At 51.8% G+C, this 27,792-nt stretch overlaps 2 protein-coding genes across 2 annotated transcripts in view; one reads left to right on the forward strand and one right to left on the reverse strand.

The window, feature by feature from the left end:
• SENP8 (SUMO peptidase family member, NEDD8 specific) overlaps positions 1-1,323 on the forward strand; it is a 45,737-nt gene extending 44,414 nt beyond the window's left edge. The window contains exon 3 of the transcript XR_011075371.1: positions 1,266-1,323. The gene's annotated coding sequence lies outside the window, so the exon portion shown is untranslated. The remainder of the gene's footprint in view (positions 1-1,265) is intronic.
• The window catches only part of GRAMD2A (GRAM domain containing 2A), a 34,737-nt gene continuing 7,147 nt past the window's right edge, over positions 203-27,792 (reverse strand). The window contains 10 exon segments of the mRNA XM_068554897.1: positions 203-2,775; positions 3,627-3,738; positions 3,741-4,107; positions 5,094-5,156; positions 5,640-5,711; positions 5,844-5,942; positions 6,544-6,647; positions 7,277-7,352; positions 7,714-7,771; positions 8,578-8,658. Coding sequence (XP_068410998.1) covers positions 2,667-2,775; positions 3,627-3,738; positions 3,741-4,107; positions 5,094-5,156; positions 5,640-5,711; positions 5,844-5,942; positions 6,544-6,647; positions 7,277-7,352; positions 7,714-7,771; positions 8,578-8,658 — 1,141 coding nt within the window. The 3' untranslated portion in view covers positions 203-2,666.

Here is a 27,792-nt window from a genome sequence, read left to right on the forward strand (position 1 = left end):
GTGGTGTGCTGTGGCCGTCCTTACCATTCCCCATATGCCTGAAGTATGAGTCAGCTCAGCTGAAGTCCTGCGAGATGTGCAAAGTACTTGGGATTCTGGGAATGACTTTGGCTCCGTTAGTCTCCTTCGTGCCAAATATGTCAGTAAAGAGCACCTTTAATGAGCAGTCAAAAGATAAAAGTGAACTTCCCATACCACGGGACACTAGAAAAATCGGATTTTTTATTTAAAAATATTTTCAAAGGCTAACGCCACAGTGGAACAACTGAAGGATAGTTGAACCAAATTCTCAGGGAATTAGAGGAGCATCCGCCAATGCAAGCAGGTCTGTATAAATACACATGGTTTATAAATGAGCACAACAGAAGGTACGCTGGCCAGAGGACCAGGCTGGAGGACAGAAGGGAGAAACAGAGGGCCCTCCAGAGGGACAGGCACACACTCGTATCACTCAAAGCCCTGGACCCCAAGAGGGCCTCCAAAGCCACCTACTCTTCTGCACGCCTCTTGCCGTCTCTGAGCCTGGGGCATGGAGACTGGAGACTTGGCACCTCTCATGGCCTCTGGCTCAACCCAGCAAGTCTCAGAGAATGGACCTGTTCTCCCTGCCCTTCAGCAAGGACCAGGGAGGGGAGGCGCTGGGGCAAGTAGGATTATTTCCCTGAAAATCTGATGGAAAGGAGTGATTAAGGGGGCTGGTTCCCAAAAAAGGGTGGGCATTCATCCAGTGTGGCAATGTGGGGAGAATGGAGCAGTGAGTTTCACCTGAGACATACAGATTTAGTGCAGGTATCCCACAAGGCCAGGCTCTAAGCCAAATCCTAGAACCTGGGATGGGGAGAGAATGAAGAGACCTCCAGTCTGAGTTTAGGAAGTTGTCACCTCCTGTCAGTCCCTCCAGTCTTCATTTGGGTTTGTCATAAATAGGCCAGACAGTCACAGCTCCACAGTAAATAATTTCCACCTGGATTTCTCCCTAGTTAACCTCTCAGGTGTCTGAAGAGGGAAAAAGTGGCTCTTTCTAACACCACCCACCCCATCGCCAGTGACTTTCCCTGATATGTCTGGCCTCCTCACTAAGGCCTTTCCAGAACCTACAAAGGCACTCTCTTAGCATATCGGAGTCCCAGAGAGAACAGGCCAGAGTTTTAAGGCATAGGGAAGCTTTTAGAATTGAGGAGACCTTGACAGAGAAGGAAGAATCTCTAAGGCAAAGCCACTACCATGTCCACTCTTGCTATCCTCTACCTCTCTTGTCCCCAAAGGTATCAGACAGACCCCCTTGGCCTGGTCCCTGCACTGTCCCAGGCCCACCTTGGACACCTCCATTACACTCATGGAGAACAGAGCCCGTGGAGTGGAGGACCCTCCTGCATGGCCTGCAGGTGACATGGTGAGCTCTGCCCTGTGGTGGCCCAGCACCATCGTGCCCAGTGCCCAGCCAAGCTCGACAGGCTGCCATTGGCCACACCCAAAATCCAGGCAGTCAGGCAGAGAGTACAAAGCAAGACCTCAGATCAAAGCCACTGCCCTTCCCATCCCCCACTTCCCACCTGGGGCACCTTGGAAATGTTTGAGCACACCAGGGAAAGATCCAGTACCTGGTCTGCGACCACAGTGATCAAAAGGCCCTGCTCCACCTGTCTCACCAGGAAAAAGCAGCTGAGGACACAGAATGCTGGACCTCTATTCTCCTTCACAGCCGCTGCCACAGTCCCCTGCTGCAGGCAGTGTCCTCTCAGATTCAGCCAGCCTCCTCATGAGGGGCCAGAACAGAGCCTCTGCACAGAGCGTGAACACTCCTCTTGCTGGAATCCTGGCCACAGGCCCTCCCTCCTCTCCTCATTCATAGCTTACCTCACTCCCTCCAGTCTGCCCTGCATGGGTCCCTGGCTGACTACAGAGAAGTCCTTTGGGCCCCAAAACAGGGACTCTCAGGCGTCCAAGTGAGAGCACAGTATGCTGGGAGAGAGCAGAGCCCACACTGGTGGTTTGGGTTCTGGCCTCTGTCCCACCACTGGAGTGAGCCAAGTGACAGGTATCAAAGCATGGCCTTTGTCCCTTGCAGTGACCCCAAGTGCTCTTCCTGTGTGTCAGAGCTGTTTCCAAGGAACAAGTTAAAAATTTTTTTTCATTTAAGTGGTTGCTGAGGATTAGTGTAGAGAATTCCTCAGCTACATCCAAGAATCTGGCTTTTTGTCTGAGTCCCAAAATTGTAGGAGCTTTGTAAACAGGTACTAAAGATCACTCATTAAAGGAGGGAGAAGAGTTGGGGGGAGGAGGAGGGATCTGGAATATTTTCTTTCAGACTCAGTCTCAGCACAGCAGCAGCATAAACCAAGGGGATTGTTGGTGGCACCTTAGCACCCAGAGCATTCTTCTTGGAGGAGTGGGGACAAAGGCCAAGTGGCTGTTACCTGCACACAGGAGAGATGACCAGGTCAGACAAAGGGCCTAGAAGGCAGACAGATGAGTCAGTGAAGACTCTGTCCACCCATGAGAGGGGGTCCAGGTGGGATCTGTGTACCCTGCCCAACCTTGCTGAGGGCCATCAAGCCAGCTCAAGGGCAAGGCCAAGACCAGCCAGACTAACAAGCAGCCTGGCCATAGGTTTTGGCTGCTGTCCCTAACCCTCAATCCCAGAAGCATGAGAAAGAGAAAGGGCATCACCTGTGCCCAGGGACTGAGCTGCCCCAATTCAGGGAGCATAACTGCTGTTCTAGCCGGGAGATGCGGAACGCCAGGTACGACGAAGACATGACCAAGAAGCAGATCCTGGAGAAAGAGGGGTAAGGAGGAATTGAATCTCTCTTCTAGAAACGGGGCATTTTCACAGAATCACCAAAAACAGGAGTGGGACTAAGCTAGTTCCTGCAGTTGGAAGAATTAAAGAACCCTTTGCCTGCAGTTATGTTCTAGACCTAGGCATCTTTTTTCCCAGACGCCACATGGGGGTCCTGAGACTCGTCCCCATGGAGGTGTCCTTGAAGCCCAGCAGGAGTTCTGGGTCCTTCAGCTGAGCCCACCTTCCCTCTGACCAGCCACCTTGGTCCTACGCCCCCTCTGTGAGGCCACTAAGATTACCCGCTAAGGCGGTAGCCCTTCCCCCAGCAAGTGCTGAGGTTGACAGTCAGTCAAAACCCAGCCAGCAGAGCCAGAGGAAGGTGATGAGGTAAGGCGAGGGAATCCAGAGGCTGGCTCTTCATAAAACATCCCACCATGCTCACTGCTCTACTTAGGCAGAATTACAGACAAGCCTGGGCTTCCAGAAAACACCCCAGTGGTGGGCAGTGGGAAGGCCATGGCTCTCCCTTAGTCTATCTGATGGGCCTCTCAGATTTTCCCAACCCTCCTCCTCCCCAATCCTGTGCAACTTTTTCTTTCTTCAACAGTTTCATGTCTTGCCCCTCTCCACAGCCTTAACCCTAACTTACAGGGTTGTAAGGATGAAAACTGGAAATACTTTATCTTGCTCTAGAAGAGCCTGCTGCACGGCCGCCAGACGCCACCTGGGAGCTTGCAGTTGACTCAGAACCTTCCCCTCGCTCTGGACACTGACCTCCCCACACACCAAGGCCCCGGCTTTAAACACTAAGACACCCACCACCCTCCATACAGTCACCTACAGCACGAAGAAGACCTTCAGGAGCCCGTGATCCCAGAGCCTCAGCTCCCTGTTGCTCTTGGGCTCCTCCTCCAGCTTCTCCTCCTCACAGTCTGCATTCTCTGCAACAGGATGGCGTTAGGCATCTTCCTGGGGCAGAAGGCAGGACCCCAGCCCACTCCCCCACCCGTATTCTCTGAAGCCGCTTGGGCTCTTGGCTTTCCCTTATGGATTTGGAGAAAGAAAGAAACAGCTCTCAGAAGCCCTGCTGGCTGTGATGACCTCTTTTTGCAGAAGTGGGAGGCGGGAAAGCCTGGTCTTTGCAAGCAGTTGCCATGGACAAGCACGCTGAACTCACCAGACCCCAGAGGCTTCCTGGAGGGGAAGAAGTCATCCGTGGAGTCCATGGATGCCCGAGGGATACAAGGGATGTTGTCTGGGAGGGACAGGGACCTGGAGGCAGGGCACACTTTTCTCCACTTCATCTCAGGGATGAGGACTTCCTGCAGAGAAGGCAGGAGAAGCTGTCTCACCATGGCCCTTGGGACCTCACTTGCCCTAAGGGGTTCACGCTAGATTTATCAAAGCCTTTCCAGATATTATCAATCAACATGGATGCCTAGCAAGCATGAAAGCAGGTGCCCAGAAGCGGGGAAACCACTGCCATAGCAATCACATGTCTCATCTGCTCCCTTGCTGTGACCAGCCACTCTTCCAGGGAATGGTGTCTTTGAAGACTGCTAGTGTAGAACCACAGTGGAATCTAAGACATGAGCCATCCCAGGTACATGTTCAGATCGGCTGAGTCCAAGAGAGTTTGGCACTATATATCTTAGATGGAATAAGTTGTGACTCCTGCTAATCTGGGCTCTAACCCTATGTCACTAACCTTGACTTAAGGTCCCCATCAATAAAAAGGGGAACATCACCTTCCATTCCCTGCATGGCATTGTGCATATTGTATGCTTGGCTAAACGCTTAATAGTTACTGAAGGAGACTTCAAACACCCTGGGGTCATTTCCACCCCCCACCCCTGGTCTAGAAACTCTGCTTACCCAGGATCTCAGGAGCAAAAGAAACAGCTGGGACCTTGGCCAATCTAAAAGGAGCCTGCCTCGGTTCTGACTGCCTTCAGAGCTCTTCCCCAGGGACATCTCCAGCCCCTTGAAGGCCCTCCTGACTCTGCTAAAGGAAAGAGGATGGGTTGCTGGCTCTGTACCCGTGAAGGTATAGGGTCCAACCTGGGCAGTGTTCCGGGGGCTGGGCATCTGTTCTGCTCAGGAAGTTAGCACATCTGCCCAGGACATAGTGGCTCTGCATGGTATGGAGCGTGGTGGGTCTAGGGGACCCCCTGACACAGCATGGCCGCTGGCTCTTGAGCCTGCTGCCGCAGTTCTGCACTGTGGGCTGCTGCCTGGGAGGCCCTGAAGCCTTAGAGCCACAGGCAATCTCAGGGCAGCCGCTTTTGCTCCCAGCCTCAGCTCTCACCGGAGACTCGCACTCAGGTTCCTCTAGAAATTCTCTTGCACTCAGACTCTTCTTGCTGGAAGGCTGAGGAGGGAAGGGAACAGGGATCACTTGTCCATCTGGAACAGCCGAAGTCAGGCATGGGGAGGTATCAACACTCTCCAAGAGAGCTTTACCTCCAAATAAGCCACTTTGGGTCAGATAGAGCCTAAAGCTCCCATAGTTTGCAGGGGGATCCCTAGTTAATGCTGGAGCAGAGGGCAAATCCAAGGCAACATACTCCCCCAAGCTGCTGCCCTCCCCCTTCCTCACCATAGGCGAGGGAGAGCTGTAGGCATTTTGGGAAGCGGCCACATGCTCCTGTCCGTCTGTGCACCGAGGAAGCACAAGTGAGGGCTATACGTGGGGACACACAAGGGCCCAGTGGCCTCAAAGAGGCCCACAAGCACAGACACATGGTCCAAGGACTGCCTCTGGTTCACTGAGCCTGAGCCTGTTACTCCCCATTCCCTGTGCCGGGGAGATGGGCCAGCCCCCCCACAACAGCCCTGGCCCCAAGCTTCATACCTGTAGGTGGGTGCAGACCCTCCTCAGCATGTCATATACACTGTCCCGGGAGAGCAGTGACACAAAGACATACTAGAACATAGAAAGAAGACAGAAAGGGGCAAGGTACGTAAAGACTTGGGAGAGTGCCAGGGTCAAGCTGTGGACTCCTAGGGCTGGGATGGGGAGAAGGACAAGGGAGCGCTGGCCCAGAATCTCACTGACCTTCTGGCTGGTGTTGGTGGTGATGGCCAGGCCATTGGGAAGGAGCCGCGCCATCTTGTGTTTTTTGATCAGTTGCACAGACACCACAGGAATGACCACCTGACAGGGGGAGAGGCATTCTTCTCTCAGGACTCACCCCCAAGGACACAGTCCCTTTGCTTCCTGCTTAGGGCGCCAGCCACAGCTGGCAGTGACCCAAGCACGAGCACCATGGAGATGTCTGGTCCCACGTGGGAGAGTATCTGAGCCTCCACCGTCTCACGCAGGCTCCCTTCAGTTATCCCCCACCCCTTGGCTGCACGCGCTGCTCCGGCCTCTCACCCCATCATCCAGGAGGCAAGGATGGTTGCCCTGGTGAATCCCATACTCCCGTAACAGAGTTCCCTGAGCCACCATGGCCACTTTCGGGCCCCCATAAGTGTGACATCTCACTCTGATTCTGAAGGCATTTTGGAACTACCCAGAGGCAGAATAATTTGGCAGTGAACTGTTCAGGCCGCTCAGGCCAGATGTGGAGTCTAGATTGGGGCCCCTGTTTGGAAGGGGTGGGGCTACTGCCCGGGATACCAGGTGGGATGCCCCGCAGTGAGAGGCCTCACCAAGTGTCAGCGTGTGGAGGGACAGGCCTGACTTGAGGTGTGCCCGCAGGGCAGGGGCTTCTCTTCCCTGGGCTGTGGCAGCCCTTACCACTTATTACTACCTTGATATCCTTGCCAAAGAGGCTGGCATGGAAGCAGAGCCAGTTGGGGGAGATGTAGAGCCGGCCCTGGAGAAGGAGGTCCCTCTGGAGGGCGCAGGAGCACACTGGGAAGTCACAGGAGACTGCCGTGAGCAAGGCCAGCCCGGGAGCCCCAGGTCCCGGATCCTCCCACTCAGGAGTCCAGAGTCCAGCCTCGGGGACTGTCCTCCTCAGTCCCCTTCCCAATCCCAGGCCCCAGCAACCCATTCTTCCAGCACCCTAGCATCCTTTCCTGCGACTCCTGACCGCTCCCGCCCCACCAGACTGCTAGATGTTTCCTCTTCCTCCATCCATGCCCCAAAAGGTCCGGCATGTTTCCGCCCTGGTCCCCTAAGCCTGGATGTTCACCTCCACAGGCAGAACTCCTTGCCCTGCCCTGCCAGGGAGAGAGGGCCTTGATTGTGCAAATGCTCCCACACACTCCCTGGCAGGCCTGAGCAGGAAAGAATAGTCACTGATAAGAGCAGAACAGAAATAAGATTTGGAAGCCCCGACATTTCCTCAAGAAAATTTTTGTAAATTCAACTTCATATCTCAAATCAGCCCAGTCTTCTCACACTTTTGAAGAAAAAAAGGGCACGTTCAAAGGGCAGCCAGTTCCCATATCTGATCTGTGCCTGGAAGCTCTGGGGGAGAGGACCTGGGCCTTGGGCACCGCAGGCGCCTGTCCGGCCACCCCGGGGAGACAGCTCACCTTTGAGAACCACCTCCTCCAAGGGGATGTCCTTAAACAGCTTGTGATATTGCTGGTTGTATTTTCTCAGTAGCGTCTGCAAACACACGAGCTGGGTCTGAGAAGTCCCAGGAGATCGGACCACCAGAGGGCCCTGCTCCAGCCACCAGGAAATAAGGCCACAGGGGTGGGGGTCCTGCAGTGACTTAGCATGAAGTAGTGGGTAAGCAGCCAGTGGGTGTGGAGGGCTGAGCTCCAAGCACAGCTTGTCTCCTGGTGACGCGAGGTCCTGACAGGCAGCCTAGGACTGGAAGAGGACACAACTCCCACCCAGGAGGGGACACCCACTAGGTTTCCTGGTGACAGGCCTGTGGCCAAGGAGCCAACAGTCACCAAGTTCAGGCAGCCCGGGACCCCTCTTTCAGTGGGCAGTGTGAAGTCGGCCTCCCCACACTTACCCCTTCTCGGCCGCACTTCTTTATGTCTTCGCCCTTCAAGCCTTCTGGCCAGTGCAGACTGCAAAGGAGACATGCCATTCCAGGGACAAGGAACCCTGAAAGTCCTACCCATGCATCCTTAGTGCCAATTCTGTCCTGGCCTCAAGCCACAAGCTTGGGGCGGAGATCGGAGGCTGGGGCCCTTCACAGCGAGCGCATAGCTTGCCCTGGGGAGGGGCACTCCTGAGGCAGGGAGGGGTCGCTGAGAGCCCTCTTCCCCGACAGCTGTGAGCAGCCGCCCCCAGGAGGTGTGCTCAGCCTGAGCCTCGATCTCCCAGAGCTGCCCGCCCCTGAGTGTCAAAAGCCACCTCCCATTTTCCTGGCCTAGGCGCAAGCAGAGGAGCAGACCGCAGAATGAATGAGCAGGAGGCACAGGGATGGGGACCAGTTTGGGGAGCGGTGGGGGGGGGGGGGTGGAGGTGTCAGCCTCACGGCTCCGGGGCCTGGCCATGGGCCATGATCCCAGCAGGACTGCCCTCCCCTGGGCCTGCAGCTCTGCAGTGAGGAGCTGGGCAGACTCACCTGACCTGACGGAGGCTACCAGGGCTGGCGGAGAGGGGGTGGTGCTGAAACGCAAACTTTTGCCCCGGCCGGGTTGGCCTGAGGACAGGTGGGCAGGGAGGAGGCTGGTAACCCGAGAAGCCTGGACTCTGCTAGGTCCCAGTGCGCTGGGACAGGCCTGGGAGTGGGAGGAAGAGGCCCCGGGCCGCCTGTGCCCAACCCAACCCCCTGACGCAGGCTTAAGGCCCCCTTTCTAACAGGTCACCTCCAGAGGGCTTCCCACCCCCAACCAGTATGTATATCTGATTGGGAGAGGGGCCTCACCTGGAGCCTCGGGGTCTCTGGACCCTGCCTAGTTTCTCCGTGCTCTTCAAAGAAGCCGTCTTTCCGTGCATCTGTTGAACACTGAGGAGAAACAGGCCCTCGTCAGGAAGGGGGGCTCTCTGGAGACACCTTTCCCAGCCAGCTCCACCATGCCCAGGGCAGCTGCCTCTGCCCCCTACCCAAGACCGACCCTGCTATTCAAGGTGAGCTGAAGATGTCACAGTCCAGAGGCAGCAGCCCAGGCAGGGCTTCAGGGGAGCTGACAGAGAGGAGACTCACTCACTGTCTTTCCTGGAAGCGTGAAGTCCAGTTTATGCCTCGTATAAAGGAAAATAAATCTCCCAGGCAGCTCTTAGGCCTCCAGCCCCACCCTTGAGAAGGCAACTGGGAGGGAGGACCCTGTGACTTGCTCACGACCGAAAGCAAAAGTTTCGGAGGAGCCCAGGCAGTATTACCATAAACCGTCAGCTTCTAGGAAAGGATTCGCAGCACAGGAGGCCTTATCAAGGCTGAGCAGTTGATACGGCGCAGATGTGGACGTGAACGTCAGCCCACAGCTGAGTGTGGGCTTGGGGGGCGGGGCTGCCCCACACCAGGAAGTGGCCTCAATGCCTTCAGACCATCAGGGTAGCTCAGACCTGAGAGCCAAACCATCACAAAAATGTCACATAGAGAGGGCCCGAGAGGGGGGAGACACCCTCTCTATAGGCAGGTGGGGCTCCCCAAAGGCTTTTGAATTCATGCCTCCACTAAACAGCTCCAAAGCCTAGGGTTCTCCCCTTCCTTCTCCTCCAGAGCAGAAAGACTAAAGCTTGAGCAGGCAAACTAGCCACAGCTGAGTGGGCCCAGGGGCGATGGGAAGAGAGGGTGGCCAAGAAGCAGGGCCAAGGCAGGGCAGTGTGGTGGTCGTGAATAGGTAACGGGGTCTGTGCACTGGTCTCTCAGCAGGTAAGGAGCTGGAACCTGAAACCTGCAGACCCCAGCGCTCCGTCCCTCTCGGCAGTGTCACCGGGCAAAGTCAAATTCTCTTCTTCAAGAACAGAGTTACCGGGACTTCCCGGTGATCCAGTGGGTAAGACTCCGCGCTCCCAACGCAGGGGGCTGGAGTTTGATCCCTGGTCAGGGAACTTGATCCCACACGCGTGCAGCAACTGAAAGTGCACATGCTGCAACTAAAGATCCCACATGCCGCAACAAAGATCCCGACACGGTGCAGCCAAAATAAATAAATAAATATTTTTTAAAAAAATAACAGAGTTACTGCCTAGCCAAGATCTGCCAAGCCCCTCCAGGATTATTAATCTGACCCTCCTCCCACCCTACCATTGTACAGATAGGAAACTGAGACCTGCCAGGGACAGGCTGTACCCAGTGTCACACAGCAAAGAGCCAGGTGATCTCACCCACCAAATGAGCCCAACCACAGCCATGTGGCCTGGTGACCTCTGTCCTCAACCTCACGGCGAGTTTTGGTGCACATATCATGTATGTCCTGAATCTTTCAAAGTGACAGGTTGTGCTAGTGATGTGACCCTTTGACTCCTAAATTTAATTTCTGAATTTATTTGGGTCCATCATTACACATTTCACAGAGACTTCTGCCCCTTGATTTTTTTAATGCTTATTATAGAAAATATGAGAAATATAAAATATATAAAGTATGATGATCAAAAATCACCCATAAGAAAAACATTCCCCCCAAATCACCCAAAGAAAACATTTATGCATAAATATATAATTTACGCAAGTGGGATTATATATCATATAATTTGTATGCCCTATTTTTGTTGCTTAACATAATTTCATGAGAAATTCCCCATGTCATTATTCATTCCTTGGATAGATTCTCAGAAGTGAAATTCGTGGATGGAGAATGCATTTCTCAGGATCTTTAAACCCACTTCCAAAATGCTTTCCAGGTGCTCTACCAACGAGCATGGCCATCAGCACTATATGAGGGTGCCCGTTGCTCTACGTCCAGGCCGTACACTGGGTATTATCTTTTTCTCACCTTTGCGAATTTGATAGGTGAAAATATATTGTTTCCATTTCTATTTCTGCTTATTGACAGGTTGAACATTTTTGCCAAATACATATTAACCATTGGGATTTCATCTGTGAATTGTCTATAAGGATCTTCATGTCTTTCTTATTGATTTGTATACCTTCTTTGTTGAGAAGATTAATCCTTAGTTTATCATTTTTGCAAATACTTCCCCCATTTGCCTTTTAGTTCTGTGGTATTGTTGCTGTACTTGTGTTTAATTTTTGTGTGGCAGATCCCATCCCTCTCTTTCATCTCTCTGTTCCTTTCTTGCTTTGAGGAGAGGAGAGGCCCCTGAGGCAGAGTGTGTACAAGTCAAACCACCGAGCCTTAGAGAGCTTGAACGCTGCAGCCCAGGAGCCCACTGGGCCACCAGGGAGGAGATGGGTGTGGGCTCCACTCTCAGGAACACACTCCAGCCCTGGGGACCAAGGATAAAACAAGACCCCAAGAGGAAGAAGGAAGAACTTGATCATGGTTTCAGAGGCAGGGAGCCTGTCACTCAGGCACTGGAAAGTGTGATTCGAGTTGTCAGGGCTGCAGGAGCTCAGAGGACACACAGAGTGAAAGAGTTACAGCAGGACTCCCAGAGAAAAGGAAGCTGAGCCTTACCAGCTGGGTGGGACTGTAATCCTGCTTGGCTTCCATCATCTAACCCTGCGTGATAATCACGCCTTTGCATGGATTCTAAACCCAACCCATCCTTAGGTTCAAATGTGACCTCAGGGAGGGGCGCCTTCCGTCAGTCCTCCCCCAGCCTAGTGATGAGCCCTACTGCAGGCTCTCAGCCCCAAACCCCAGGCTCCCTCTCAGGCACCTGTGTGTGAGCTCTAACTGCCCACCTCCAGGGGCTCCAGGACACCTCCTGCAACATCGCAGCCCCTGAGCCTGGGGCACCGCCAGCGTGCAGCAGGCACTCGTGACATGACCTGTCTGAGGAAGGACTGTGTGGACAGTGTAAGTGAGATCAAGAACAGAGGTTGGGGCTTCCCTGGTGGCGCAGTGGTTGAGAATCTGCCTGCCAATGCAGGGGACACGGGTTCGAGCCCTGGTCTGGGAAGATCCCACATGCCGCGGAGCAACTAGGCCCGTGAGCCACAACTACTGAGCCTGCGCGTCTGGAGCCTGTGCTCCGCAACAAGAGAGGCCGCGATAATGAGAGGCCCGCGCACCGCGATGAAGAGTGGCCCCCACTTGCCGCAACTAGAGAAAGCCCTCGCACAGAAACGAAGACCCAACGCAGCCATAAATAAATAAATAAATAAAACCCAAAAGTTTAAAAAAAAAAAAAAAAAAAAGAACAGAGGTTGGAGGAGAGATGGGCCATGAGAATAACAAAAAAAGGCTGCCACGATTCCCATAGCATCTCCATGAAAAAAATAACGGTAAGAAAACAGGAGTCCCTTGGGGTAAATGACTCAAATATGTTCAAACTCAAAGCAACCCCTTTTCATGTGATGACCATGATGGTCACAAGCCAATCCTTCGCGTCCATCGATTAAAATCAGCCCCTCCTGGCCATCCTGATAATGCTGTTGATACAGAGACCCTGGCTATGGCCAAAATGCACTGCTTTCAAAATCACCTTCAAGTCAGACTTTCTACTGATTCGTCTTCTTTCCCATAGTATTTGTTTAGATGAGTAAAAATAAAGAGATGGGAGCAAAGTCAGAGGAAAAGCTAGGTCTGGGGTGATAGTCATCGAGAATTCACCAACAGAACCAGGCAGGCGGGGTCCACCCAAGGACCAACAGGGCCCTGACCCAGAGGAAGGAGGCGGCAAGAGCAGGGCGCTGGAGAGTGGGGGGGCCAGCCTGGGTCCCCGCACCCTGCCGGCAGTCTCTATCCACTCCCACAGAGCCTTCCTCGACCTAGTTGCTCTTGCTCTGTGGGTCGTGAACTATACCCGCTGCCCATCCATCCCCATCACACCTCCACGTGCAGACTATGGAGTTAATATCCAGGGTCTTCAAAACCGTATCTATTTTTTCCATCAAAGCCACAAAAAAATGTCATTATTGTCATGAGGGTGATGGAGCACGGGAGGCTCAGTATGCTGGACATTAAAGGGGGGTAGAAAAGGTTTGAAAATTCCTCAGATGAGGCCCTTTCATTCTGCTGAGCCTGGTCCAAAGGCAAGATGCTGATCCAGAGGACACGACTTGTGCTTGTCCTGCCCTCAGGCCTTGCTGGCCCAAGTGGGAACTCAGGCTAACTGCCCATTCCTTCATTCTTTCCACGAATACTTACTGAGCTTATCACCCCATGAGCCCAGTACGGGCCTGCCCAGCCCAGGGGGCTGCTGAGAGGGAGGGGATGGGCAGCTAGCACTGAGAGACGTCAGGAGAGGAGCCAGGCCCATCAGGAAAGGGGAGACACAGGGAATTCCCTGGCAGTCCAGTGGTAGGACTCCGCACTTTCACAGCCAAGAGCCCGGGTTCAATCCCTGGTCGGAGAACTAAGAACCTGTAAGCCAAGCAGCACAGCCAAAAAAAAAGAAGGTAAGGGGAGACAGAGAGGTTAGGAGAGGGAGAATGAGAGGGAGAGAGAGGCAGTGAAGAGAAGACCCAGAGAGGCTGAGTCTAGCTGCTTCCTAGGGACGTCACAGACGAAGCTTCATGGGACACCTGACACATGCACTCCGCTCTGGATGCCTCCCCCGGGCTCAAAATATCCACACCAGGTAGATACTCCCCAACCTAAATCCCTAACCTTGACGCCTCGTTCCTCCAGAGCGGCAGGGCCTGCCATCTAGACGAATCCATCAAAGTGAGCTCAGCATCATCCCCCCAAATCTGCTTCCCCTTGGAAGGCCCCATCCTCCACAGTTAGCCAAGCCAGAATCCTCAACTCACGCTTCTTCCCCACCGCCACAACCAGTCAACCGCCAAGGCCCCGAGAGCCTGGCACCACCCAACCCACCATACCATCTACTGTCTCCACTCCTGCCATAGCAGGCAAGCCTAGGCCACCATCATCCTTCTCCTGGATGCTGGCAACAGCTTCCTAACTACATCTGCCCCCAGCCTTGCCCTTCCACACCTGGCCCTCTCCCACGTCCACACTGCCAACAGAGCCATCTGGGGCCCAGATCTGAGCCTGCCCCCCTCCTGCTGACTTTCCTCCTGTAGTTCCTTCTTGCCTCCTCACCTGGCCTTCCTGACCTTCCTGCTTCCTTTCCAGCCTCGCCCATGCAGCTCAGCGGTGGCCCTTCACCCCTGCATGTTTGCTCTTCCTGGAATTCCTTGCCATGCTTATCTACCTGGGGAATTCCCTGGTCGTCTTTCAAAGCCCAGATCAGGCGTCACCTTCTCTGTGAAGGCTTCCCAGCTTTCCCCCGTGCAGAGCTGGTCATCCCTCCTCTATGGTCCCTGGTCCCTTCTTTCACACTGCTGCTCCAGCCCTTACCACCCCAGACTGTGCTTGTCTGTTTAGACATCTGAGCTCCACCGGGGTGTGTCTTCTACATCTCTGTACCCGCAGCACACAGCAGGCACCCAGTGTTTGCTAAATGAATGAGTGAAGGAGAAACAGAGAAAGGGACACGATGACACTTCAAGAGGGAGGAGGGGAGAAAAAAAGCCAAGCAGTAGGGACTTCCCTGGTGGCACAGTGGTTAAGAATCCGCCTGCCAGTGCAGGGGACACGGGTTCGAGCCCTGGTCCGGCAAGATCCCACATGCCATGGAGCAACTAAGCTCATGCGCCACAACTACCAAGCCTACGCTCTAGAGCCCTCGAGCCACAACTACTGAGCCCGCAAGCCACAACTACTGAAGCCTGTGCGACTAGAGCCCGTGCTCGGCAACAAGAGAAGCCACCGCAATGAGAAGCCCGTGCACCGCAACAAAGAGTAGCCCTCGCTCGCCGCAACTAGAGAAAAGCCTGCGCACAGCAACGAAGACCCAACGCAGCCAAAATAAATAAATAAATAAAATTTTTAAAAGCCAGGCAGTAAGAGTGAAGGAGGCACAGAGAATGATGGATGCCCGGCAGTAAGGGGAGGGGGTGGTGGACAGGAGCGGAGGGGGGTCACCCACAGATGGGCCCTCCCCTCCGGGAGCCCCGGCCTGTGGAGCAGGTAGACAGCCCGGCTGGCAGCGCCAGGCACTTGATCCGCGCCGGCTGACTGATCAAAGAGGAGCTCGGGTGGGAGACAGAGGACATACGGAAAAGGGTAAAGTGGCTCGGAAGGGATGGGAGGGGGTGTTTGGGGAAAAGCACAGGCTGGGCCCCTCCCAGCCCCACAGCAGTGCTCACTGGCTGCACTCCGCTGGGCTGTCGCAGCGCTGGCAATGCTCCGCCAGCTACCCAGCCCTTCCGCCAGAACCCTCCCTAACCACAGGGCAACCCCCCTCGCTCCTCAAGCCTCGGGCAGCAGCAGTGCCCGTGGCTGATGCTGAAGCAGAAAACTCGGCCAGGCCTGGCAGCCGGAGCCAGCTGGGCCTTTGTGGTCACAGGCAGGTCCCCTCGGGTGTCTCCTCCCCCAGGGGGATGTCCACACTCTCCCAAGTTGTCTTCTAGCGGACACCTGAGATGCTAGAGTGTCCTGTGGGTCCTGTCAGCTCTTCTCAAGGCCAGGGACAGCTCCACCCGCTCCTGCAGGACATGGGTCCCAATCAGCTCCAAGGAGAGACCTTTTCCAAACAGAAAACACATCTTAGGGACTTCCCTGGCCGTCCAGTGGTTAGGACTCCGCGCTGCCACTGCCCAGGGCCGGGGTTCAATCCCTGCTTGGGGAACTAAGATCCTGCAAGCCACGTGGAGCGGCCAAAGAAAAGAAAGAAAACCCATCTTAGCAGCAGGCCCCTGAGAGTGCAAAGCCAGAGACCACGAATAGAGCCATCTAGGGACAGGGAGCTGAGGGCGCACGTCCTGGAAGGAATGTCAGCCACTGGGGCTCAGCGGCCCAGACCTTGGGGCGCCTCCAAATTCCCCCAGGCTCCCTCACCCCACCCCACCTCTACGTCTCATCACACAGCTCACCACCTACTTCACAGAGAAAAGAGACCAGCCTGTTAACTCTGAAGGGTAGCCTGCCGGGTACACACTAGAATCACCTGTAGAGCTTTTCAAAAAACCAACCAAAGAAAAATGATCCCTGAGCTCTGTTCTCAAACCAGTTAAATCAGAACCTCTGGGGGTAGCATTTAGGTAACGATATATTTTTAACTTGTTACTGATGTATAATTTACATATTGAAAAGTGCACACAAAGTAAGTGAACCGTGCAATGCATTTCACAAACGTTGCATACCGGAAAACCTGCCCTCCAGAAGCCCCTCCCGCGCCTCCTACTCTCACTGCCCACTCCCAACCCCCCACCCCCGGTCAAAGAGAACCACCGGCGCAACTTCCAACAACACAGATCATCTTTGCCTCTTCGGGGACTCTCTGTGGATGGAATCATGTGGTCCGTGTTCTTCTTTTACTCGGCGACACACTGGTGAGATTCTTCCACGGTGCTGTGTGTGGCTGCAAACTGCATTTTCACGAAGGGTTAGAGTTCCATTACATGGACGTGTTGCAATTGATTTATTAATCTTACTGTTGAGGGGCATTTTACTATCGAGTTTCCAGTTTTTGCCTATTACAAAATTGTTGCTATAAACATTTCAGCACCTTGTGTCTTGTGGACACAAGTATTCGTTTCTATGAGTAAACACTTAGGGCTGGTATTGCTGGGTCATGAGGTTCAGCTTCAGGCTTTTAAAAGCTCTCGGGTGATTTTAAACCCCTCCTTCGTTTGGGGCTCAGAGGGAGACGCATACCTCCTGGTGTCCGAGGCCAGTCCTCCCACCTGGGCTCCGGACCTGGGGCCCTGACCCTCCTGTGCCTTCACCCGGCCCTCTGGAGTTCCAGGAACATCCTTGGCAAAACAGGGAATCACGCCCTTAATAGAGATTTCCTTCGTCTGTTAAGGTCGCAGAGTTCATTTCCTGAGTTTTGTCAAGGAAGTAAGGCCAGCCCTCCCGTGTGGCAGCGTCCAGCCCTGAACCACACTGTGTCCTGCCCAAGAGCCTCCCTATCTTTCTCTCAGGGCCACTGGCCCGAAGTACAGCCCAGACAACGGCTGACAAGACCTCTCCCCAAGGGAAACTGGAATAACGTGGACAGAGTTAGGCTCGTCGTCAATACACTGAAACTTGAAGAGGAAAGGCAATCTCCTTTTGCAAAAAAGTATCTCTATTATTTCTTACATAGAGGCTGCACCCCACTTTTTATTTTTTCTAAGCTGATATTCCATATCCAGGACAACAAGGACAAGTTTCGCCTTTTCCACCCATTAGGGAAGGGAAGAGAATCCCGTAACTGAATTCCGTAGGGAAGGGGAGAGAATCCCATAACTGAATTCCGTACTGAGTGTAAGGGAGTGCGCCTCTGAGTTGGGGGCCACATGCCGGGCCCCAATCCGTCTGTCCTGCTCAGCAACCCTGGCAAAGGACTCAGGGTGGGGCAGGTGCCCAGCCTAGCCACAATCCCTACGTCCCAGGAGCTGGGCTGAGAAGCCCTGGGCCAGGAATATGCTTTGTTTCCCTTAACTACCCGTGGCAGCTTTGAAATGACGGGGGATGTGGAGGCCCAGTTTGTACAGATGACCCGGGCTACAGGACAGAACCACGGGGGTGCTCCAGACCCGAGCAAAGCCACCCGCAAGCTGACCAGCGCCCTCTTTAGAATGAAAAGCTGAGGGACTTCCCTGGCAGTCCAGTGGTTAAGCCTTTGCCTTCCAATGCAAGGGGTGCGGGTTCGATCCCTGGTCGGGGAGCTAAGATCCCACATGGTTTGCAGCCAAAAAAACCAAAACATAAAAAAAAAAAAGCAATATTATAACAAATTCAATAAAGACTTTAAAGATGGTCCACATTAAAGTAAAAATTAAAAAAAAAAAAAGAATGAAAAGCTGAGCTGCCCCTTAAGGATCCCTTTCTGATGAATCCTAACTGGGAAATACTGGAGGTGGAGGAGGGGGGCCGAAGGCAGCGAACAGGCAGGAGAGAGCCGCAGGTGTGCTGGGCCAGAGTGACTGGGTGCACCTGGAGATTGGGTCTAGAATGAGGAAGAGAGTGAAGAGAGAAGCAGGTGGGCCGTGGGCCAAGCCCCGCCCTGGGAGACAGCGAAGAGGGTCCGCTCCCCTCGCTGCTCCTTAACTTTCCATCTGCTTCCAACGCCCCGGCCCTTGCAGCCAAGACCAAAAACCCCCATACCTGGTTTGCCCGAAGACCACAAACGAGGGCACACATGTGATGTCCTTTAAGACATGATGGGACTTCCCTGGCGGCTCAGTGGTTAAGAATCTGCCTGCCAATGCAGGGGACAGGGGTTCGAGCCCTTGTCCGGGAAGATCCCACATGCCGCGGAGCACCTAAGGCCGTGCGCCACAACTACTGAGCCTGGGCTCTAGAGACCACGAGCCACAACTACTGAGCCCAAGTGCTGCAACTACTGAAGCCCGCCCACCTAGAGCCCATGCTCTGCAACAAGAGAAGCCACCGCAATGAGAAGCCCACGCACTGCAACGAAGAGTAGCCCCCGCTCGCCGCAACTAGTGGGGCAGGTAGTACAACTTAACACTTCACGGGTGAAGAAGGGAGGCTCAGCTGGGTTCACTGGCAAGGCCAGGACTCCATAGACGGCTGATACCCACACCTGGGGGTACCATACCTGCAATGAGCCTTCAGGGCCAGGAAAGGGAAGAAGCCTCCGAAGAAAGTTCAGACCAAGTCTGGCCCCATTAACGAGGGAGCCCCCAGGGGGAAGGAGGTGAACGGATCTGGCTCATGATCTCCTCTAATCTCAGTCCAGTTCTAGCCATGCAAGAGAGATGCACCATTCCCATTGCACAGATGAGGAAACTGAGGCCCACAGAGGTAAAGCACCTTGCTCCTGACCACATAACTGGAAAGCAGTGGAGCTCGAATTCAAAATCCAGTCTGGCTGAATGTGTGCACTCTTTCTACCGTGCCTGGAGGGCTTGAGGGACCCAAATTCTGCCCTTTCCTAGAGCTTTCCCTGCTGCAGGGCCAGGCCCCCGCTCTCCCCACAAGCCCAGTACAGGGGGACTAGGGGAAACGGAGGGGGTGTCTACTGGGCTGAGATGATCATGTGGGAGCCCTTCTGGGAAGTGGGGTTCCCTAGATCAGAACTCCCCAGCCTTTATCTCCCCTACTCCAAGAACCAAACACACTGGGTGAGCTAGTTGCTAGGAAGATGTGGGCTGGCCCAGCCCTCTGGGGGCGGCTGGATCCAGCCTGAACAAGGACCCCTTTGAGCGCTGGTGCTAACAAGAACTCCTTCTACCTACAGGGATCTCAGAAACCCTGGGTCCTCCCACCCAGTGGGAGCTGGGAGGACCAGGGGCAAGGCTGGCCCCATCTCCCACTCTCGGCAGCCAAGCTGCCTGGTTGACTGGACCAGCCCTGGTTAAAGGGCCCCAACCCCTTTTCCCTCCTCCCTGACCTGACCTCCCACCCAGGCCTGGGCTCTCAGCACACCGGAAAGGTCCTACTCCTCATGGGGACAGAATTTGGGAGCAAAGTGCTCAGGCTGACTCTTCTCCTGCCCTCGGGAGCTGCGCTAATGAGCCTCCCCTCCCAGCTCTGCCTGGGCCCTGCTCAGCTAAGCTGCTGCTGCCCGAGCTGGGGTCCCCCTCTTTCTCACCCCCCAGGACCTCTCCTCCCTGAAGCCTGGCCGGCCTGTACCTCCAGGGAGGGCAGAGCCGTCCCTCCCTGTGCCCACGTCTGCCAGATAGCCTCCTTTGCTGCATCACCTGTTGATGTGGCTGTCTCCCCCCTAGACTGTCTTATTCATCTCTTACCCCAGGGCCTCGCACAACCTCAGGCATACAGTAAGTGCTCCATAACTGTTTACCGAAGAGACAAATGCTCCCTGTGGAAAACCCCTCTGTGTAGTTTGTTTAGCAGTAGTGGGGCCTCAGGATGCCAACGTAAGACCTGGAGTGAGGGAATTCCCTGGAGGTCCAGAGGTTGGGACTCTGCGTTCTCACTGCCAAGGGCCTGGGTTTGGTCCCTGGCCGGGGAACTAGAGTCCCACAGAACACGCGGCGCGGCCAAAAAAAAAAGACCTGGAGTGAGAACAACTCACTGAAGTTTGCCTCTGGCTCCCCTGACCCTCCGGGTGGCCCCCAGGCATCTCCCTCTGAGCCTCCTCCCTCCTCTCTAAAATGGGGACAATCCCTTCTCTGGCCTGCAGATGGTCAGGGCCGCTGTGAGGATCTGAGAGAGGTCACGGCCCAGCCCTGGGGAAGGAGGCCGGTTCTCACAGCCTTGCCCGCTGGGCATCCCACCCCTGCCTGCACCACTGAGAACTGAGTTGCCCCCTACCCTTCCATCATGTCCCTTGAAGGATGCCTAGAGGTGAGCTCCCCATGGGAAGTAGAGATGGGGACACCACCGGGCCCCCCACTGCACCCGCAAAGCTCCATACATGTCCTGCGTGACTGAACCTTTCCCCCGGGACAGTGGCAGCAGGCAGGGCCCTCTTTACACCTGGGTGGCATCCACGGACTGCGTCCCATCTCCTGGGGCCCAGAGGTCCTCCCACAGCTCAGGCCCAACCATACTCAGGATCCCACCCTCTCTTCTCCCTCCACCAGAGGTACGAGGCCAGCAGTTGCTGCCCCCTTCCTGGCCAGAGCTCAAAGACCTGCAGCGTGAGAACAGTCACTAGGGAGACAGAGGGACAAATGGCTGAAACCTGGAAGCTTTGCTCCTGGGGATACGCAGGATTTCCTACAAAGCCCCGGCTACGATGGAGCAGGGAATTGGTTCTGCAGAGAGTGACCTGCCTGTTGCTGGCCTCATCCCACAGTGCCCACTGCTGGAGCAGCGTATGTGTGAGCTGGCACCCCTGGACCTGGTCACAGACCACTTTTTCTTGGCAGGCCACTTGGGGTCTGGCTGTTTCCAGACAAGAAGCTGGTCATTCAGGTCTAAACACAGACTTGCATTCATGAAGAAACAGAGCGCCCCTGTGCTCCTGGGGGCCACCCTCTGCTGGGCCGGCTGAGCGGAGGGCCCACAGACACCCTCAGATGCTCACCCCCACTCAAGGCTGCCCGGAGGTGTGGCTACTCCCGGGACAAGTCAGCTCTGTCCATCCATGGGTAGCATCCAGCACGCCCAACTCCAACCACCCTGGGACACCCACCTTGGAATCACTCTAGCTTTGGGGACCCACCTGGCTCTTGTCAGGACACAGGCAGTCTCGAGCAGCCTCAGTGTCCTGGAAGAGCCTGGGGGTGGGGACAGGAAGACAGCACGCAGGCCTAGAAGTACCTCTCACTGCTGTGGGTCCTTGGAGAAGCCACTCTCCCCTTCTGGGCCTCAGTTACTCCTCTGCAAAGGGGCAAGAAAGTCTCAAGCCAGGAGGGAAAGCAAATGTTGTCTGAGGGAATAACAAAGCCTAGCCAGGAACTGGGTGAGGGGCAGATGGCCACTGGCTCTCTGTGGTCAGAAAAACCCCAGTCCCAGGAGAGGCTGCCGGCCCCTCTGCCTCCATCCTACAAATGCCAATTGAACGCCTGTATTCGCTCAGCTCTGTGTAAGTGCTGTGTATATGAAGAGGGACAAGGCACGCTACTATCCCCAAAATGCCCGGTGGGAGAGGCAGACATGAAACAAATATTTATAGAGACTGATACATAATTATAACTGTGTAATGTACGCTATGAAGGCAAAGCACAGCGTCCTAACAGGACCTCTGTCAAGGAGTCCCGAGTCACCCGTGGGGAGTGGGGAAGACCTCCCGAAGCAGCAGCAGCAGCGTTTGCACTGAGAGCCAACAGACGCTAATCAGGCTGAGGGGCGGGCAGGGGCGGGGGTGGGGAGGATTGGAGGGTGTTGGGAAGGGGTCCTTGCAGAGGGTTTATTAGAGGGTTTATGATGTGCAAAAGCCCTGAGGCCAGATGTGTGTGGCATGTATGAGAAACGTAAACAGAGCCTTTGTGTCTGGAGGGTACAGGTGAGTAGTGAAGTAATGAGCAATGAGGCTGGAGAGGCTGGCAGGGCTAGATCACGCAGGGTCTTGTGGGCCCCAGTAAGGGTTTTTGTCATTCTCTTAAAAACTATGGGGTGGGGCGGGTCTTTTGCGCTGCAGAAATGGAGTCGGAGACACTAGATATAGCTGGTTACCCCCGCAACTGGTTTCTTCTGGGAACTTTGGGCCCCCAGATTTTGATATCTGATTTTCAGTGTATACAGGTATTGGCTTTTTCTGGAAAATGTATGTGAAGGTGTGATTTTAATATCCATAACTTTTATACTTATGTGAAAGTCCATGAATAAAGTTGTTTATAGTAAAAAAAAAAAAAAAAAAAAAGAAAAGAAAAAAAGCCATGAGGAACCAATGAAGGGATTTAAAAGGGGAAATACACTGTCAACTTTGTATGTTAAAGAGTATGGAACAGCAACTGTTTGAGCTGGCACCCCTGGACGTGGTCACAGATCACTCTAATACATAGATTTATTTCAAAGTAATGCAAAGGGTGTGGGGCAGGGGGCGCACAGGATGAGTACTGATGAAATAGGGACAACCTGATGTTGGTGGTTACTGTAGTTGGTGGTGATGAATACATGGGGGTCCCTCCTACAACTCTCCTCCTCTTTTGTATATATTTAGCATTTTCCATGGAGACAGACCAGTTAGGAGACTGTATTCCAGCAGAGAGATGAGGTCTCAGACTTGGTGGCGGTGGTGGTGATGGAGGTTGAGGGATAGATTCACAATATATATTTCCAAGTAGAACCAACCTGGACTTGGTGATCAACTGGATGTGGGGCATAAGGTAAGAAGTGTCAAACCTGACTCTAGATTTCTGGCTTAAGCAAGCAGGATACGGCTGTGTTTTGCTGAGACAAAACAGGGGGAAATATACTGGAAAAAGAACATATTTGAAGGAAACAATCGTGAGTTCAGTCTTAAACATGTATGAGAAACATTTAAGTGGAGATATCAAGTTACATATCAGTAAGGAGCTCAGAAGAAAGGTCCAGGCTGAAGGGATACATTTCTGAGTTATTGGCCCATGGATGGGTTACAGGAGCTAGGAAGATCCCCCAGGGAAAGTGGGTACATAAAGAAGAGAAGCTATCGAGAAGGGTGCCAAGACCAATTCAGCGGGGGAGAGAATAGTCTTTTCAACAAATGATGCAGGGACAACTAGATATCCACATGCAAAAGAATTAAGTTGGATCCCTATCTCACACCATGTACAAAAAATAACTCAAAAATGTGAGAGCTAAGACTCTGAGAAGAAATCATACGTGTAAATCTTTGTTTGATTAGGCAATGGTCTCTTAAGATATGAGACCAAAAGCACAAGAAACAGAAGAAAACATAGATAAATCGAACTTCATCAAAATTAGAAACTTTTGTGCTGCTAATGATATTGAGAAGGTGAAAAGGAAACTCATAGAATGAGAGAAAATATTTGTAAATCATGCATCGGATAAGGGACTAGTATCTAGAATATATTAAAAACTCTTATGACCTTACAGATATCATACTAAGTGAAAAAAGCCAGTCACAAAAATATAAATGCTGTATGACTCCACCTACGTGAAGTAACTAGAGTAGTCAGATTCATAGAAACAGAAAGTAGAATGGTGGTTGCCAGGGGCTGGAGGAGGGGGGAGGAATGGAGAGTTATTTAGTGGGTATAGAGTTTCAGTTTTGCAGGGTAAAAAAGTTCTGGAGATTGGTTGCACAACAATATGAATATGTATATTTAACATTACTGAATTGTACAAATGAACTTAGAAATGGTTAAGATGGTAAATTTTATGTTATGTGTTTTTCTAAACCACAATTAAAATCTTTTTAAAGAACTCAAAACTGAAAAATAAAAAGACAAATAATCCAACTAAAAATGGGCAAATGTTTAAATAAACATTTTTCCAAAGAAGATATCAAATGACCAATAAGTACACAAAAAGATGCTCAACATCATTAGTCATCAGGGAAATACAAATCAAAACCACAATGTGATACCACTTCACACCCCCGAGAGACTGTAATTCATATCAAGTGTTGGTGAGGATAAGGAGAAACTGGAGCCCTCACACATTGCTGGTGGTATTATAAATTGGTGCAACTGCTTTGGAAAACAGTTTGGTGGTTACTCAAATGGTTAAACATTTACTATATGACCCAGCAATTCTACTCCTAGGTACATATACCCAAGAAAACTGAAAATATATGTGCACACAAAATCTTGTACAAGAATGCTCATAGCAAAGGGAACCCTCCTACACTGTTGGTGGGAATGTAAACTGGTACAGCCACTATGGAAAACAGTATGGAGGTTCCTCAAAAAAATAAAAATAGAATTCCCATATGATCCAGCAATCCCACTCCTGGGCATATAGTCAGACAAAACTACAATTCAAAAAGACACATGCACCCCTGTGTTCATAGCAGCACTATTTATAATAGCCAAGACATGGAAACAAGCTAAATGTCCATCAACAGATGAATGGATAAAGATGTGGTACATATACACAATGGAATATTACTCAGCCATAAAAAAGAATGAAGTAATACCATTTGCAGTAGCATGGATGGACCTAGAGATTATCATACTAAGTAAGTCAGAAATAGAAAGACAAGTACCGTATGATATCACTTATATGTGCAGTCTAAAATATGACACAAATGAACTTCTCTGTGAGACAGACTCACAGACATAGAGAACAGACCTGTGATTGCTAAGGGGGAGGGGGGTGGAGGAGGGATGGATTGGGAGTTTGGGATTAGCAGCTGCAAACTATTATATAGAGAATGGATAAACAACAAGGTCCTACTGTAAAGCACTATAGGGAACTATAGGGAACTACTGTAGAGCACTATAGGGAACTACATTCAATATCCTGTGACAAAACATAATGGAAAAGAATATTAAAAAGAATGTATATGTATGTATAACTGAACCACTTTGCTGTACAGCAGAAATTAACACATTGTAAATCAACTATACTTCAACTTTTTTAAGTTTTTAAAAAAAGGAATGCTCATAGCATTATGATAATTATTACCATAATAGCCAAAAAATGGAAACAACCCAAATGCCCAACTGATGAATGGATAAGCAAAATGTGGTATACCCATACAGTGGAACATAATTCAGCCATACAAAGTAATGAAGTACTGATACATATTACAACATGAATGGACGTTAAAAACATCACGCTAAATGAAAAGCCAGTTACAAAAGACCACATATCGTATGATTCCACGTACAGGAAATGTCCAGAATTGGCAAACCCACAGAGACAGAAAGTAGATTAGTAGTTGCCAGGGGTTGGAGGGAAGGGGAAATGGGAAGTGACTAATGCACATAGGGTTTCGTTTGGAGGTGATGAAACTGTTCCAGAATTAGTGATGATGGTTCCACAACTTTGTGAATACAGTAAAAGCCACTGAACGGCACACTTTAAAAGGATGAATTTTATGGTGTGTGAATTATATCTCCACAAGGAGGATGGGGAAGAGGGAGGGGAAGGAGAGTAGCCTGGGAGCTCAAGAACTACAACACTTAAAAGCTGTGTGGAGGAGGAAGAGGAGTGCCCCAAGGAGATGAGGAGAGGGTGGCCCAAGAGGTAGGAATAAAACCAGGTGTATAGGTTGTCATGGAAGCCGAAAGAGTACTTCAAAAAGGAGGAATGGGAAAGCAGTGAAGTTTGCTGAGAGGCCAAACTGCGGGAAGACTGAAAGGCAGTCTAAGTAACTTTAGCAACAAGGAGGGGATCTGCAGCTTCAGCCAGGACCGTTTTGGTGCCCTAGTGGGGGGTCTGAATCCAGACTCAGGTGCTAAAGGCCTGCTCCTTCTTCCTCTCTCCCACGCTGCTGACTGCATCCCAGGGACGGACGGTGAGGACAGGCCTCTGAGCACAAGTGAAGATGCTGCCGAGCACAGCCAGCAGCCCAGGTCACCGGCCAGCTCAGCGCCACACCAACCTCGGATCCTGCCTTCCTCCCAGTGGAAGACCACGGGGATTCTGAGGGATGGGACTGTACCTCCCTCTCCTGATTCCCTGAGCGGGGTGTCCACAGTCGGGGAGGGAGTGGGTGCTGCCCTTACCCGCATCCTCCCCGCCTGGTCCAGCCATCCTCACCTGACGCGCCTCAGCCCTGGCGCGTCTCTGCCGCAGCCCGCGAACCACAAGTCCATTTTCTGCGCCAGCCCTCGGAAGGGCTGCAGAGCCCAGCGCCACCCGGCGCCGAGGGCAGCCACACCCAGAATTCCAGCACCGCACGGCCCCGCGCCAGCCCGCCCGGCCCTGCCCTGCCCACCCCTTGGCGGGGGGCCGATGGGTCTGCAGGCGGAAGAGCAAACGCTTGCGTAGACTGGAGGGCTATTGGAAAAACAGCAAGCATGCCGGCACCTCAGCTCCCTGGAAAGGGAGCCCGCACCCCTTCCGGGACCCAAACCTGGTAGTTGGCCCGGATTTGGGACGTCCCAGGAGGGTCCAGCTCCGCGCCCTGCCACAGGCTTCCGCTAACCGGGCTCCCCCAAGCCGTGCTCGTCTAAGGGTTCGGATTCTCGGGTGATGACCTACTCTTAAAGAGCTTACTGTGTCCTGGTACCTCTCCCTCCAGGGAGAACCCCAGATTGTCCAACTGGTGGAAACCCCCTAGGAATGCCTGCTCTCGCCACTGTTATTCAACATTGTTCTGGAAGTTCTAGCCATTGCACAAAGGCACGAAAAAGAAATTCAACGTTCTTAACATTATTTGGGCTGGCCAAATAGTTCGTTCGGGTTTCGTACCGTCCTACCAAAAACCCGAACGAACTTTTTGGCCAACCCAATAAAAAGCAATGATTATTGCTTGAAAGATGGTAACATAAACTAACTAGAGGATACGTCATCAACTGGAAAAATCATAAGAAAGTGGCCCAGATATTCTTATATTTGGGCCATGGGCTAGGCAGAGCTGTGATAAGGATAGACACACAATACACTCTCATGGAGTTAATTGTTATTCAAGTGGCTACAAGATCAATATAAAAATCAATAGTTTCTCAGTAGACCTGAAATAAACAGTTATAAAATATATTTGGGGAAATGATTCTATTCATATGGCAACACATATAAGTTACCCAAGAATAAACTCTTAAAATGTAGAGAAATCTATGAGAAGAAAATCACAGACATTTTTAAAATGACACGAAAGAAGACTTGAATAAATGGAGAGATAAACTCTGCTCCTGAGTGGGAAGATTGAAAGTTTTAAAGAAGCGAATTTATCCCAAATTTCATGCAAGGGCTTTGCCCTACCAGATTTCAGAATAAACTACAAAGCTGGAGCAATTAAAATACTTATTAGTTTAGGAAAAAATGAATAGATCAATAGAACATAAGGGGAGTCCAGAAGATGATCTATGGGTATCTGAGAATTTAGTATATAAGAAAGAAGCTGTTTCAAATAAGTAAGGAAAGAACAGATTGTCCAATAAATGTTCTTGGGGCAACTGGCTACCTCACACCATTCACAAAAATAAATCCCAGGTAGATTAAACATCCAAATATTTTCTAAATCAATAAAGAACTAAAATAAAATAGAAGAGAATATTAACATACCGAGAAAGGTCTTCCTAAGCAAGATATAAAACCCAGAACACATAAAAGATTTAATTGCATAAAAATTAAAAACCTTTGTACATCAAAATTTAAACTGGCAGGGGGCTTCCCTGGTGGTCCAGTGGTTAAGACTCTGCACTTCCACTGCAGGGGCATGGGTTCCATCCCTGGTCAGGGAACTAAGATCCCACATACCGCAATGCGGTCAAAATAAATAAATAAAACTTTAAAAGGTGGTGTAAACAACAAAGGATCGGTGTTTTTAAATGATAATGACTCATCCAAGTCAGAAAGAGAAAGGTAAACAATCTAATAGAAAAGTGGGTAAAGAATATGAACAGGCAAGTCACAAAAAAAGAAATATCTCTATTACCTATCTTACTGGTAAACACTAAAAAAATTATAGTGCTCAATATTACAGGATGTGGAAAGGATATGGAAAATAAGCATTCTTATTTTCCATGATGAGACTTAAAACTGAGTTAACCTTTCTAACATATATCGAATTATTTAAGAAATGTAAATCCTTTGATCCTACAACTCCATTTCATGGAACTTGGTATAAGGAAATA

This window comes from Eschrichtius robustus, chromosome 1 (assembly GCF_028021215.1).
Source record: "Eschrichtius robustus isolate mEscRob2 chromosome 1, mEscRob2.pri, whole genome shotgun sequence".
Lineage (NCBI taxonomy): Eukaryota > Metazoa > Chordata > Mammalia > Artiodactyla > Eschrichtiidae > Eschrichtius > Eschrichtius robustus.